We start from the raw sequence: 15,576 nt of genomic DNA, 5'->3' as shown, positions 1-15,576 counted from the left end.
AGCCGGAAGCTGTTAGCCGCTGTGGTACCAGTGAGGGACCGTCAGGGCACTCGGCGTCCACAGCCCGCCGCACGCCCACTGCTCCTGGAGGGCCCACCACACGGGCTGCCCATGGGCCCTGTCCTGCTGGCCCTGGCTCTCCAGGGCTTATTAGGACCCCGCGCAGAGGCAGGTGCTCTTTCTGGATTCGCTATGGCTCCCAGGCTGAGGCCCGAAATGAAGTGAACGCCACGGAACAAAATTCTTTCTGAATCCACTCTATGGGGCACCTGGGATTCCCACCTGATGTGGCCATATCTGACCTCCCTCCACAGCACGGGGTGCCACCTTTACCCCCGGGGGCAATTCAGTTCCTTGTAAGGCATTACTGGGTTCCAACACAGGCGGAGTTGTATTGTGAAGAGCTCAACTTTCCCTGGGGACGTAAGCTGAGAGAAAAGGAGTATGGAATGTTCTTGCCCTCCACAATAAGTTTCTCTTAAGAGGAATTTATAATATTTACTAATCATAATACAAAATTTAGGTGGAACAAACTAACCATCTAGATCCAATCAGATCCCACTCACAGAAACCTTTAAATCCTTGCTAGTGGACACGACCTTGACTTGAGGACCAACCAGCAGGACATCCTCTGTAATGTATGCGGAGCCTTTCCAAGAGCCCAAAATTTCTAGGATAAATTTCAGGCTCCAGCATAGCAGCACTACAAGTCTCCTAGGTATCAAACATCCTTGCAGTGGATTCCAATCTGTGATTTTCTTAAGATGAGAAATAGTTGATTACTCCCAACTTCATTCGAGAAAAGACATCGGCTAGTGTACATTTAATGCTGTGAGCACTCCCGCCCGTCTTCCCCACCTGTTCTCACTTCATTGCCAGAACAAACGGACAAACAAACTGAAGCAGGGGAGAAAACCATTTCAAGGTGTGATCCAGTTTTAAACAGGTATTTAAAATAATTTAGAATCATCTTTTCTAAAATAGTCAAGAATCCCTTATTGATTTTTCTGGCTGTCTCCTAAGGAGGTCCGCTTTGTGCCACTTCCTGAACATACCTTCTCCTGCCTGTTGCTCATTACCACTAACTGTACAGAGCCCCCAGCACGCTTCATACTCCAATCTCCAACAGAATAATCTTGCTAAATGGTCTTAGAATTACCAAAATATGCTTCGCTTTTTAAAAAGCAATTTTAAATGAATATAAAATTTATATTAAAAATCCAAACTTCAGTGATATTTATTGAGCAACATCTCACTTAGATGGATCACAGGGTGCTTTTTCATAAGATCATGGTACCACTGAAACATTTAGAGACTGAGGATCCATCTATAGACTTGAACGAATTTCACTTTATTAAATAAATTCACCGTAACCAGGTCTAGAAATGGTCCCACGTAAAGAGCACGAGGTGCGGGGAGGCGGCATGCTGCTAGGGACCACGGATCCCAGGCTTGCCCTCCTCTCAGAGCCCCAGGAGGAAGGCGGAGGGATGGCTCTGGCCCCTGACTGTACCCGCCTACCTACTGGGCTAAAACGAGAGGGCACTCCTCCTCCTCCTTCTCCTCCTCAGACTTCTTCCAAGCCGCTGTGAGCTGTATGCAAAGGATACCTGCAAGGGAGCCTGAAGTGAAGGAGCCCATGGTTCCCTCATTCCCCACTAAGCACACCAGGAACCTAGTATTCCGTGTGTGGTGCTTGCACAGCATGGGCATCGGGGAGCTGCCAAGGACAAGTCTCCGGTATCGTGGAGCACACGGTCTGGGGGGTGACTGACCCAGAGAACTGTGTGCGGGGGTGCGGGCGGAGTGCTGGCAGGGACGGTGCCTCTACTACAGGCCTGCCTGGCCTGCGCAGGACCAGGGAGGGGGAGGAAAGCGAAACTGCAAGGGTGACGTGAAGGACCAGAGGAGTCAACGGGGGGGGGGGGGGGGGGGGGGAGCTCAGCGGATGAGGAAGGAAAGGGAAACTAGCTTCCTGGAGTCGGCACAGGTGGGGTGGGCAGGGTGCTCCGCGACTGGGAGGCAGCACAGGTGCAGGGTGGGGGCGAGTGGGGCCGGGTGCTCTGGGGACAGGGAGGCAGCCCAGGTACAGGGTGGGGGCGGCCTGTTGGAAGCACGCATGCTGCCCCCTGTCCCTGGCGTGCAGTAGCCCAACTGAGTGTTGGGGAGCCGCCTCTGCACCCCGCGATGAGCCACAGCAGGAGCTGGGGAGCGCCTCATCCTCCTGCCACCCTCGGAGCACGGACACTGGTGCACCGCCGAGCCAGGCTTCTGCAGGCGGCCAGCAGCCTCCCCGGGGCCGCGGACCCAAACCGACGCAGTCGTGCCCCCCCCACCCCAGGAACACTCCGCTCAGCCCACGGCCCCAGCCGCCCTTCCGTGCCCCCTCCACCCTGTCTCCGCCTTGGGGTCCTGGTGTGCCTCTCCATCTCGGCCCCGGGGTCCGGGTGAGCCGCTCGGGCTCCGCCCTAGTCATGGTGCCCTAGCGCCCCAGGACTGACCTAACACCCAGATGGTGGCGGAGCCCATGCTTCTGTCAACAGCCACGTCCCTGCCCCTGAATGTCAAACACACACCATCCTGCCCACGGGTCGCCTCCACCTGAAGAGCTAAGAGGCACCGCAACGTCCCCAGGCCCTAGCCCTTGTGCTCCCACAGTCCTTCCCACGTGAACGCTATCCTTCCGGTCAGGGCTCTTGCATCCTCCGTCCTACCTGTTCCCCCCATTGTCACCACTCTCCACCCAACGGCCTCCCTCCTGCCCGAGCGCCACTGTCCCCTCCATCCAGAATGTTCCCTCCCCAGCATCTGTGTACCTCTCCCAAGTCTGTTCTTCTGCTCCCCTTCCCAGTGGGCCTGTGTTGGCAGCCCAGGCCCCCAGCACCCCCATCCTCCTTCCCAAGGCATCACCTCTCTGTGTATTGACACCCTCATTTTATTATTTGGCCCCTCCACTCCCACGTGGCATCCTTAAAGGAGAGCCTCTCACCGTGTCATCACTGCACCCCCAGCACCTAGAACAGTGCCTGCTGCACAGCAGGGGCTCAGTGGGCACTTATTACATGAAGAGAGGCCCGAGCAGGCACGTGACTGGAGCTCCACAGGATCCACTGTGCTCAGGGCAGCGCCAAACCAATCCGTGCACCCCAGGAGGCCCGTCTTCCTCTGGACTGAAGACTTCTGGGACAGCTGACAACAACCTGCAGAGCGGCAGAGGCCCGGTCCGGGGGAGACCACAAGACAAGCTCTGGCCTGCCTTGGTGCTCCCACCCCTGGCCCCGGGGCCAGTCTCGGAAGTCCAACGGTGGCTGGACCCACAGCCTATTCGAGGGAGGAAGAAGGGCCGTGGGTGCCAAAGGGAGATGGGCCCGGGCACGCTTCCCCCGCCCACCCGGCCTCCGCTGCCTGCTTCCCCTCTGTCCCTTGCTGGCCCCACAGGACCCTGCGTATACACCCCAGCCTGTCAGGCGTTAGATCACAGTCCCTGCGTTTGACGTTTTACTCTGTGTTCCTCTGCTGTTTCTTAGGTTCACTATGAAAAGAAGGTCATCGCTGTGGGTATCTCATTTGTTCTCAGGTGAGACTATCCTCCGGGGGGTTAGATTACCAGTATAATCTGACACTCTGATCTCACTCTAGCTCCTTAGTCCTCTGGAGGTGAACAAAAGTCCATCTCTTAATGTAAGTATTCTGAAAGCTTATATTTTAGATTATTAGACTTACTTCTTTGCCTTCACTTAAATACCCCTACATTGGTCACACACGTGTGTGCTCACGTAGACAGAAATCTGTCTCATTCCAGGCTACTGAAACAGTGTCTTTAACTGTGATATAGTGACCAGAATAAGCTATTTCTTAAAGACATAACAACGTGGAACAACATAGGATCATCTCTAATGGGACCCTGGCAAAGGCCAACAGAAAATAAATTCTGAACAGCTTCTAGACCCTGCAAATAGAATTTAGGTAGATAGGTAGAAGTACAAAAGATGAACGTACATAGTTCAATCAACTAAGCTTACGAAACAGAAATCAGGATTAGACAGAGACACTCTCTAATCTCGCCCTTTCTCAGAATGTCTTCTACTCTAACAGCTTGTTCTTCTTTTCTGCGCTTGGCATGGGCAGGGTAAGCAAGCCTGGGCTTCAGGCCTCAAACAGCAAAACCACTCAAGACATCTTGGTAGTAGGAGTGTGTACACTGTGGCCCATCTATCAGGAGCCCTAACCTCATGGATTTGGGGGCGGCGGGGCGTGGGGTGGTTGAGACCTATTTCTTTTCCCAACAAGATGTGGGGAATCTCTTCATGGTCATTTCAGGGCACTACTCGTCGATTTCATTTATCTGGATCACAGATTTTAATTTTCTGGCCTGGAGTTTATTTTCAACTGGGCACATTTCCCAGGAAATAATGAGTATTTGCTTAAACACACAGCATCTGTGATTTTTCTTTTGCAATTCACTTATAGGAGAACCCTCCGTTATTAATAGCCCGGGGTAAAGGTTCTGTGAATGAGACTGAATGGGTGCTTCTCACTTGTGTATTTCCTGACAAATGACAGATGGTATAATACACACAGCCCGTCCCTGAAAAGATGGAACGAGAAAGCCTCCCAGTAAAGGAGGAAACAAGACCCGGTGAATGGGAGGATGACCGGCCCGGAGGTCATCTCGCAACGAGCAAGGGGACGAGCTCACGCCTCTCCTCTCCACCAGTTGGGTTTCAGATGCGTTTTCAGTCAAGTGTAAAGTGTCGGTGTGAGTCACGCCTTCTGCAGGGCGATGGGGATTCCCACCAGTCTCGCACTGGGTCTCGTTTCCAACTCATCCTACCAACGGCAGATTCCTCCCCACCGAGTCTTCTCCGAGGAGACACAGCAAACGGATGGCAGAGCTTACATGTGGTGCAGGGAGAGATGCTAGAACCCAGCGGCCCTCACAGGGGCTTCAGCCTTGCTGATAAACAGTCTACTTGTAAGACAGGCAAACAGAAATATTCATTACTGTGTTAATTTTTAAGTATTTCAACTGTGCATCCTTCCTCTGCTGTAGGTCATCCACCTCCCGTGCCCTGGGGTTTCTGTGACTTGTTTGTCCCTGACTCAGTCTTTCCAGGGTCTTCTGGGTTGTTATACACAGGAGCACCCTAAAAACCCAGCCTCCACCTCTACTCCCACTTTGAGTAAAATTTAGTGTATTTCCTTTGGATCCAGAGTATGTATGAATAAATATATGCCTATTTACATATAATTTAGACCTTGATCTTGTACCAAGGTCCAAACTTACTTGGTTTTGACTTCCGAGCCTGCCTCTGCCTACACAATAGTAATTCCGCACCTATGTTTAGCACTTGGGAGTCCACAGAGCACTTCTGGTTTCCCTCTCCATCCTTCCTCCTTCCATGCCCGGCTTCCTTTCTGCTTCTCCCCATTTTCTTATAATACAGCAAATCACTGCTTCCTGGCGAGCCTATACCCACAGCGCCGCAGGATTATCTGGGTCACACTCGGTCACCCCGTTACTAGCCTCGGGGTGGCGTGGGTATCTGCAGGGAAACACGAAGAGCAACGGAAACCAAGCCTCCATTACTAGATGACACAATCTGCAAGACGGGCCTGTTTATGGCAGCGACAGGAGTCTGAAGTAGTATTTTTATAATCATTTTATATTTAAAAAAAAGTAAATGACTGGATGTAGAACAGATCGCATTCATTATGCTGAGAAGCTATTTATGGGAGCGACTGCACCCTGTGTGTAGACTTCTGACAGCAGAAGGACAGGAAAGAGAATTTATATTACTTTCTAATTTGTCTTCTTTTGAACTCTTGTCTCTGTCCAATCCATCTGCCATAATGTCATTATCAAGGTATCTGTGAGATACAGATTTGATTTTAAAATATAATTGCCCTGATTAAGGACCTTGTCAGGACACTATTCTGAATTCCTTAGCCTGCTCTATAGATTCTTTTAAAAAATATGGTCGCTGCTACCTCTCCAAGCGCATCTGTAGTCTCTGTACCGAAGAACCTATGTTGCAGTCATGTGACATCACGGAGCAACCAGCAGGCTGCACGCTGCCAGGGGCTGGCACTTCTCCCCGACTTCTCCTTCGCCTGCCCACGAAGGCCCGTGGCCACCTCTATCCTTGCTGAACTCCTACTCAACTTTCCGGGTCCAGCTCACATGCCCTCCTCTCTAAAGACTTCTTTAGGGAGGATCAAGTACCCTCAAGCCTTGAGCTGAGATAAATGGAGAAGCTATCCTAACAAACTGGTTTACTGGATATGGCCGTTTCTTCCTAAATAGCCCATGAAGTCCTTGAGGACAAGACTCTCCCTCCTGTCATCTCGGAGCCTAACACAGCATCTGCGAGACGTTCACTGTTGGTTTTACCAATGAGTGGATCATTCCCTCCCAGAATGACTGCTCCGTGTGTTGCAACAAAGAACTGTTCTTATCACTATTACCAAAGCCACTGAGAGGACGTGGCTGTCTGGTCATCACAGCAGGGGCCCTGAAGGATGGCTAGAGGACTGGCTCGCCCCAACCTCCCGCTACAGGGCTACAAATTCTCGGGCAGCAGCTCCAGCCTACCTACCTCTTTGGGACACTGTCTGCTACCACATGATGATCACTAAACTGCCCACCAGCTTCCTTTTGGGAAGTCCTTACTGTGCCCTATCACTCTTCTGTCAATTCTCGTTCAAAGCTTCTATCGACTGTGGTCAGCAGTAGAGCTCACAAATGGGCAACCTTGCTTGGTACGCGGTACTAAATTCGGGGTTCCTTTTTTTTCTTCTTAAGTCTTGGAGATAGGGAGGCATGAAAGAAATACAGGAGGACGATAAATAAGGACACACAAATTAGAGAAAGGGGAAATATCTACGGCACCATCAGAAGGAAAGGGTCGGGGAGAGGGTGTCAGCTAACAGTTCTAAGGAAAATACATTAAAAAAAAAAAACCCAGAACAACAACAACAACAAAACAAAACAAGAGGATGCCGACAGGGAACATGGTGCAGTTCAGTGGGTTCTTTTCTAGGACTGGGAATCCTCCTCTTATGAAGTCTGTGGTAGAGCTAGTGAGCTGTCTGATGCAATACTCATACTTGGGAAGACGACCCTGAATTCACTTGGGGGCCCAGCATGTCTAGCCAAACGACACAATGTGCAGGGCGGTAACCAAGGACTGGCCAAGAAGTGTGGGTGGAAGTGACATAGAGCTTTAGCAAGTCTATTTAATAGTGAAAAGGTACATTCTTGTCCCCCCTTCCTCTCGTAGAATGCAGATGTAATGAGTGATTTCAAGCAGCCATTCTGGACCCTGAGGAAGCATGCTAAAGAATGCTAGAGCGAGATAGGAAAGGTCTGGGTGAGAGAAAGCAACTTCTATCTTGTTCAAGCTACCGTTACTTGGAGTTTTCTGAATTTATCAGTTGAAAAACTACTCTTGTCAAGGAGTTTAAGATCCAGAACAAGAATATTTGGCACAATGTAAAGATTTAATAGAAAGATAGGTTATACTTAATTCTGTGTAATTACTTGGGTTTACGGACAATTGAGAAACAAGGAAATAATATTTTCGATTCACTAGGGAAACGGAGTTAAAAGCAAACTTACAAAATATTTATGTGACTAAGGAAACATGGAGAAAGATGAAGGAGAATGCATAAGACTATTAAGAGTGATTACATATGCTTGGATTTTTACATCTTACAATGATCAAGTCATACTTTGGGATTTAAAACACTAAAATAAAAAACATTTTAGGGGCACCTGGCTGGCTCCGCATGTGACTCTTGATCTTGGGGTCACGAGTTTGAGCCCTACATTGGGTTTAGAGATTACTTAAAAATAAAAGCTTTTAAAAAACATTTTAAGCTATAAACAATAACTGGTAAATATTTCTATGAAGGAAAATGTATTGATTTTTATCTATTGCTTTTTTGAGGAGGGAGTTCTGTAAATCTGTTTTTAGGACGTTGGCTACATGAATTCTCATCTCTGGCCCACTAACAACTACACAGGGAATCTTGGGAAAGTCATGCTCTGGAACGCAAAATGAGAATGTTAGTAAGTGAACTTTACAGCTTCTTCTAGTAGTACAGTTCTGTGAATGTAATCACATATTTGCTTCAGTGGATATCTAACTGTGCCTTAGGCTGATGTCAAAACGAGTCAGTTATGTGGTTCTCAGGTGTGAGGACTGTCACACATTCCATGTCCAGAGACTGGGGCCCTTGGTGGGGACCCCGCCTCAGGCCCTTGTCTTAGTAGGGCTAGGTGTATGGCTTCAGTGAGGACAGACTAGGGACTATGTTGTCCTAAATGCTGTCTGAACTCCTCACACACCTTCCCAAATAAAAGCAGGTAAGGAAAGTGACTGAGGGCTCACCGTCCTACTTCCAACCACAAACAAAGCTATTTCCCTGCCCTCTTTCTTGGTAACTGTCCTTCTACCCCAGAGTGGGTTCAAGAGGAGCTACTGCCCCAAAGACCGGTGCAGAGCACCCAGTGCTCACCCCTTGGGGCTCCCTCTTTCCCTCTTTTCCTAAGAGGGGTGCCCTCAAACCAACATCACTGAACCCTTCATGCAGAAGTGGTCTGCGTGTCATTTCTATATGCCTTCCTCATGGACACTTGCATCATATTGTAAGTATTTTAAAACACTTATTTTTATCTTTTACAGAGAGAGAAAGTGGGGGGAGAGGCAGAGGGTAAGGGAGTGGGAAAATCCCAAGCATGGTCCCCGCTAAACGTGGAGCCCGACGTGCGGCTCAACCCTACGACCCTGAGATCAAGACCTGAATTGAAATCAAGAGTCAGACGCCTAACCGACTATGCCACCCAGGAGCCCCCACACGGTAAACACTTTAGAGGTATTAGGAGTTAAGAAATTAAATCACTAAACAAAAATAGATTTCCAATAGCAATAAAAGTAAACATCAGTATTAAAGAGCATACCGCAGTATCCTGGGGTTCCACACACTGTCTTCATGAGTACTTGATGTTCCACAATCTTAGAGAGTCCAAAATCAGCTAACAACACAAGAGAAAAATTTAGTGAATCAGGTCTTTTCTCAGCTTTTATGAGATGACAGACACTTCTGTTATTTAAAATAAAATGAACTAATTTGTTTTTGTATCTGATGACGGGCAGATATAGAAGGGGACCACTCATCTGGGAGAGGAAACTGAAAAATAATAATAATTCCAATCTTGCTTTAAATTGGAGAAAAATATGACTCCCAAATACATGTTATGCTCTTCTCTATAATTCCTAGCTTTTAGCAAATAAGCTGTTTCTTCTTGAAGCAACAGCTGCATTTTGTCTAATTTATGAAACAGTAACTCTAAGGTACAATTGGTAATGCACCGGAAGAGATCAAAATAAAAATCAGGCTTTTGTGAATGTCACAGACATGAACAGAAATAGCAAAAGGTTCATTCTGCTTCAAAATAAAGTCATTCCTTAGTATATCTCACGGAAAAGGATTTACTTTCAGATGAGGAATACGATGTTTTGTTTTGTTTTTTCCAAATATCCTCTTTATTTATTCCTCAGAATATTACTCCGGTAAAACATCACCCAGAGTTGCTACCATTATGGTCTCCTTGCTGGGCTACATCTCTTTCACTCAGGAAACATCAGGAAACAGTTCAAGGCCATTCTTCAAGAGAGGCAGGTACAGAATTGATGCCATTTTAGACTTCAAAGATAAACCCACATTTCCACGGAGGTGCTGATCCTTATCAGGGAAAGCGGCAGGAAGTCCTTCAGAAAGAAAGCCTCTCCTGTCTAAATTAGTATCTGTCCATCCATTTAAAGACATTTCTTTAAGGATAAAATCTTTGAAAGTGATGTCAAAGGAAATGGAAGTCTCCCTGCTGTTCCCTGCCTTTCAGGAGTGATTACAAGAACAAGCTGGCCGCCTGGCAGGACTTGGGTATGTATTTTTTTTTCTTTGGGTTCTTGCATTCATAAAGCACATTATGTTGTCTGGGCTCTTCCATGATATGTATAACTTAATTTTCAAAGGTGTTAACACTTCTAATGCAGCGAACTTAGCAGATTAACATTATACAGGCCAGTAGCAAAAGAGCAATGTCCTTCAGAGGATTTAACACAGATTCTGCTAAGGAGAACGCCTGTAAAATAAGTTCTTTTATTATTATTTCCAAATGAAAAGACAGGGAAAGTAACATTTAGTATACTTTTTTCTAAAACATCGATTTAAAGAACTCTTTGAATAGTTTGGAAGTTCACAAAGTTCACCTTTGTAGTTCTTCAAAATTCTTACTGGGAGAAAAAACAAGGTTCCCAGAGTCAAATAAGGCTTGGGAAAAAGCCTCAGAATGTACTAATTTAGATGTCAGTTCACAAATTAGTAGTACTTTTAAAGTTTTGGGAAGTCCTAAGGAAATAAAATCTTGTTTAAGTTGGCATTTCCTAACTTATTTGACCAACCTTAGCACTTCCACAAACCACTGCCACTTCCCTCAAAGGAAATTATAGTATTTTACGCTTGTGCACTCAGCTGAGGAACCAGCGTTCTAGGGAGGACACTCTGGGAAAGACAGATCTCAGTTATCTCTGTTCATATAAACAAGTGAGTCAGATCCTAAATTCACTGATATGTACTAAGCATTTTGTGTCAAAGTCCTTGAGTATCTAAAATTAAGCTCCAACTAATTTATGTGATAAAAAGTAACAAAAAAAGAGGTTATATTATCTGTGACTTTTCTTCTGTATAAATTTATCTACAAAATACACCATCACCTTCTGAAGTCCCTGTGATTTCTAAGAGCTATGTTTCCTTTATGTCCCAACCTGGAGCACCAATTTCTAGGCACTGATTCCAGGTTAATATATCAGGAAAGAACACAGACCTCCAAAAACAATGCATTATTCCTTTACAGACATCAACTATCCAAGGAAGTTAAATGGAGGCAAAACTGGATGGAACAATATTTTAAAATTCCATGGAATAAATTTCTTCTGCTACAGGAAAGGGGTCATAAGATTTCTGGAAACGTCCTCACCAATTTTTAGTGGTGCATCTGGGGCTGGAGTTGCATAGAGAAGATTCTCTGGTTTGAGATCACGATGGACAATCCCATTTTCATGTAGGTACTAAATAGGGAACATAATGAATTAACATTCCAGTAACTGTATTTATGGTTCCAACATTTATGTTTAATCTTTTCAGAACTAGAATAATCTTTACTATGTCATATGATTCAACCACACATGCATATGATGATTTAAAAATAAACACCATTTAGGAAAATACTATTCATAATTCAAGAACAGCTTATATACAGTTACCTAAAAGCGAAATACAGTTTAATGTGCATAAAATCAACTGCCAAAAATAAAATATTTGCTCCTCAGAGAATATTAGTTGCAATTCTCTTCATGCATATTAACATATCAGTTCAAATCTGCTAATTATTATATTAAGTCAAGGTTCTGTATATGCAAATTTGTCTGGCTTATTATCTGAAAAGTATGATTGTATGTGTCATCCTAGAAGCTCCCAACCATAGCGAAGACTTTATAATTACTGTTTGAACAAGAATTTTAGATGGGAGTCATTATTATAGAGGACGATCCTTAATAGGATAAATATTGTTTAAAGGTGATGATTGGGGCAGCCCAGGTGGCTCAGTGGTTTAGCACCGCCTTCAGCCCAGGGTGTGATCCTGGAGACCCGGGATCGAGTCCTGCTTCGGGCTCCCTGCATGGAGCCTGCTTCTCCCCCTGCCTGTGTCTCTGCCCCCCCCCCTCTCTCTCTCTCTCTCTCTTTCTGTCTTTCATGAATAAATAAATACAATCTTTAAAAAAAATAAAGGTGATGAATGCTCTCTTAGGCCTTTCTCAGGATTAGTAAATCCAACTATCAATACCTAGTGGCATATCTGAGATGATCTTATGGAATGCCTGTAGCAACCCTACTCATTTTATTATATTTTAAGTTATTTTGTAAATTATGTGTTATCACCATGTAATATCCTCTCACTGTGAATGTGGAAGTCCTACCTGATCCTGCTTCCCCTTGTCTCAGACCCTCTCCAAAAGTAATAACTCCTCACTATGAAGTGGTTTGCAAGTTTTTCTATCAATTCACAAATATGAATATATGTATGCAAGGAGATACTCCTGATTTTTCCATTTTCTTACATAAATGTAGGATTACTATTAATTTTCGACACTGCTTTTTTTTCATTTAACAATATGGCTTTGAAACCTTTCCCACAAATCACTACAGTTTATTCTACTTAACAGTTGCATCCATTTTGTTGGATGCATCATAATTTATTTTGCTAGTCCCTTTCTGATCAACAGTCAAGTTTTACAAAATTACAAATAATGCAGTAATAAGTCTTCTAGCACTTGGGTATTTGGGTGTTTTTGCTAGTGTTTCTCTAGGACAGGCAGCTGGAAGCAGGTCTGGTGGGGTCAAAAGGCATATTTTAAATTCTTACATATGTTGCAAAATCATTCTCCTAAAAGACTCCATCAATATTTACTCACACAAACAATGTGTTTGTTTTCCTGACATCTTCACCAAATCTGTACTTTTAACTTTTGTGGAGCTACAGTGTAAACACTGCATCTTAAGTTTGGTTTAGTTTGTCTTTTCCTGATTACTGCTATAATACATGCCTTTTGGTTTTCCTCTTGCATCAACTCCCCATTTATATCCTTTGCCCAATTTTCTGTTGAGGTTAAAAGAAAAAACTGCTGGGGCACTTCAGTTTTTCTCCTTTTCAGTCTAGGGGAGGGAAGAAGTCTTTTGTTTCTCTGCAAGGCAAGTAAGAGAAGTGGGCAGCGCAGAGGTCACAGTGTGTGGGGCCTGCCAGGTGTCACTCAGTGGTCTGGGGACAGGGAGTCATATGCAGCTCACTTGAGAAACACAGAAGGTTTGGGTGGAGACGTCAGGGACAGGGTGTCAGGCTGAGCTGCTGACCGGGGCTGCGGGCAGCTCGCGGGCTTGGGGGTGCGTGGGGGGCCGGACGGAGGCCCTGGGCCTGCTGCCTGCTGGGGCCGCGCCACCTGGTCGCAGGCTTGCCGGGAGGCATGGGCGAGGCGGGCACGGGGAGGAGGAGGCGGGCACCGGGAGGAGGCGGCAGGGCTCCTGGCAGTCGCAGGTGCCGAGGCCGCGCTGGTGGAAGGAAGAGGTTCCCAGGGGCTCCCCGAGCCCGGCCCGCGAGAACCCACGGGGCCCGCGCCTCCCGCTGCAGGGTCATGGCCTCGACCCCCGGGCGAGTCTGGGCAGCTCTGCGGCGTGGAGTGTGACAGTCCCGGGAGCAGCCGGGCCGCAAGCCGCGGGCCGCAGGCCACAGAAGGCGGTGGGAGGACCCCGACACGCGGGGCCGGACACGCGGGGACGCACATGCGGGCTCTGACGGCGAAGGCCAGGCGGGACCCAGGCTCGGGCCGCAGCCCGTCGCAGTCGGCCAGGGCGCTGGGAACAGCGACCCACGCGGCAGTGGCCGGGACTCCCGAGCGCCGGCCCCGCGGGGACTGGTTACACGGGCTGAGCACTGGCCCGAGCACCGGCCTGGCCTTCCGGGACAGAAGCCGGAGTTTGCTGTTCTAAGTCCAAACTAAGACAAAACAAAACTAAACGACACCATGGGGCACTCCACAGAGGAGAGCCGGGCCAGAGAGCAGAAGAAAAATTTGAGGGAAAATAACAGACTAAGGAGGAACATATTTAAAAACAAAATAAAGCAAGGAAATCATGAAGGTCACGATCCTGGCTTTTAGAAATATAGGCAGAAATTGAGAAATGAGATCATTTGCTATAAATTCTTGCTGTAGAGAGACTATTAAAAGTTGACATATAATCACATACACATTTGGTAGGAGACGTTTACATGTATTTGACGGACAAAACGGAAGGAGTCACTCTTTTATTTTTGCTTGGACCCACTGATAGTCTTTAAACAACAGTGAGTATTTTTACCTTTTACAGTACCTCATGCTAGAAGGCCAAGCAAAAAGGAAAACGTGGAATATGACCTTTTGTCTTCCCCCCAAGAAAATACGATTGTTAGAAGCTGCAACACTTTCAGAGCCCCAGTTCTCAAACGTCTTGCTCTCAGGACCCCTTTATAGTAAAAAAGAATATTGAGAGCCTCCAAGAGCTTTTGCTTACATGAGTTCTATCTAACCTTAGTTACTATGTTAATGGTTAAAACTGAGAAATTAAAAAAATACACTTTATTTTTAAAAAGCAATAAACTCATGATATAGTAACATAAATATTTTCTAATAAAAATATAACTATTTTCTAAAACAAAAAAAGTAACGAGTGCTGTGCTGTCGTTGTTTTAAAGTTTTAGAAATTTCTTTGATTTCTTGTTTAATATATTCTCCGATCTGCTTCTGTGTTGTCTATTGTAAAATCACACACGATACAGACCCTGGAAAATTCCATCGTACTTTCCTAAGTGAAAGGAAATTCCTTCATATTATGACAAAACAGTTTTGACCTCACAGACCCTCTGAAAGGAGGGTCTCGCGGACCCTTCAGGAATCCTTAGACTTTCCTTGAAAGCTTCTTAGAGCATCTGAAGACACAACAAGGGCAATTTAAGAGCTGAATAACATGCACACTGCCCTTTATTTTCAGACTGGGTTTTAAATGACATGCACACCTCTAACCTCATCAAGAGGTTAGATCGTATCAAGATCACCCAAGATCACTCTACACAGAAAAGTGGAGAAAAGGAAACTGAGGGGGGAGATGCCCATCAAAATTATGTACTCATGGGAAATTGTACAAATACATTTTATAATATCGTATCAGTGACGTAGAACTGATTAAGAAATACCCAATTTTGAAGAAAGAGACCATATCACGATACTGTTGATCTTAGCTACAGATTAAACCATGGGGATTCATCACAAGTAGACAAAAGGAGAGGAAAAATTGAGAAATGAGATAATTGGTTATTCTACAATAAACCAAGGGTTGAAAATAATCATAAAGTTAACCTGAGATAAGCAAGGAAACATTAAAAACTAAAAGGTCATTTTGGAAGATCTCTAAAACCTAACAATTTAGTGGAGAAAGAAATAATAAATCTGACAACTGTAGCATCTAACTACTGAATCTTGACTAATTGTAACTTTTAATAAAGAAAGTGGAAGAGTAAATAGCCAGTTGTATACGAATTTAATTAAAACCGTAAGGAATAAAAAGAAGAAGAAAAAGGGGGCAGAAAAGGAAGAGGCAGAGAAGCACAATTAATTTGCTGGCTCAATTTTTTAAAAGTATATTTTCTTTCAAGAAAAAAGCATAAAGGGGATCCCTGGGTGGCTCAGCGGTTTAGCATCTGCCTTTGGGTCAGGGTGTGATTCTGGGGTCCTGGGATTGAGTCCCGCATCGGGGTCCCTGCGGGGAGCCTGCTTCTACCTCTGCCTGTGTCTGCCTCTCTCTCTGTGTCTCTCATGAATAAATAAATAAAATCTTTTTTTTAAAAAAAGCATAAAGAGTAAGTTAATGAGAGAAAGACAAATACCATATGATTTCACTCATATGTGGAATTTAAGAAACAGA

General features: G+C 45.6%; 1 protein-coding gene across 1 annotated transcript in view; it reads right to left on the bottom strand.

The window, feature by feature from the left end:
• The window catches only part of CAMK4 (calcium/calmodulin dependent protein kinase IV), a 198,260-nt gene that overhangs the window by 10,868 nt on the left and 171,816 nt on the right, over positions 1-15,576 (bottom strand). The window contains exons 6-7 of the mRNA XM_055315246.1: positions 11,045-11,135; positions 8,966-9,040 (exon numbers count right to left, since the gene is read on the bottom strand). Of these exons, the coding sequence (XP_055171221.1) occupies positions 8,966-9,040; positions 11,045-11,135 (166 nt within the window). The remainder of the gene's footprint in view (positions 1-8,965; positions 9,041-11,044; positions 11,136-15,576) is intronic.

This window comes from Nyctereutes procyonoides, unplaced genomic scaffold (assembly GCF_905146905.1).
Source record: "Nyctereutes procyonoides isolate TBG_1078 unplaced genomic scaffold, NYPRO_anot_genome, whole genome shotgun sequence".
NCBI classification, from domain to species: Eukaryota; Metazoa; Chordata; class Mammalia; order Carnivora; family Canidae; genus Nyctereutes; species Nyctereutes procyonoides.
The sequence above is the reverse complement of the archived record's forward strand: the minus strand, read 5'-3'. Positions and strand labels throughout refer to the sequence as shown.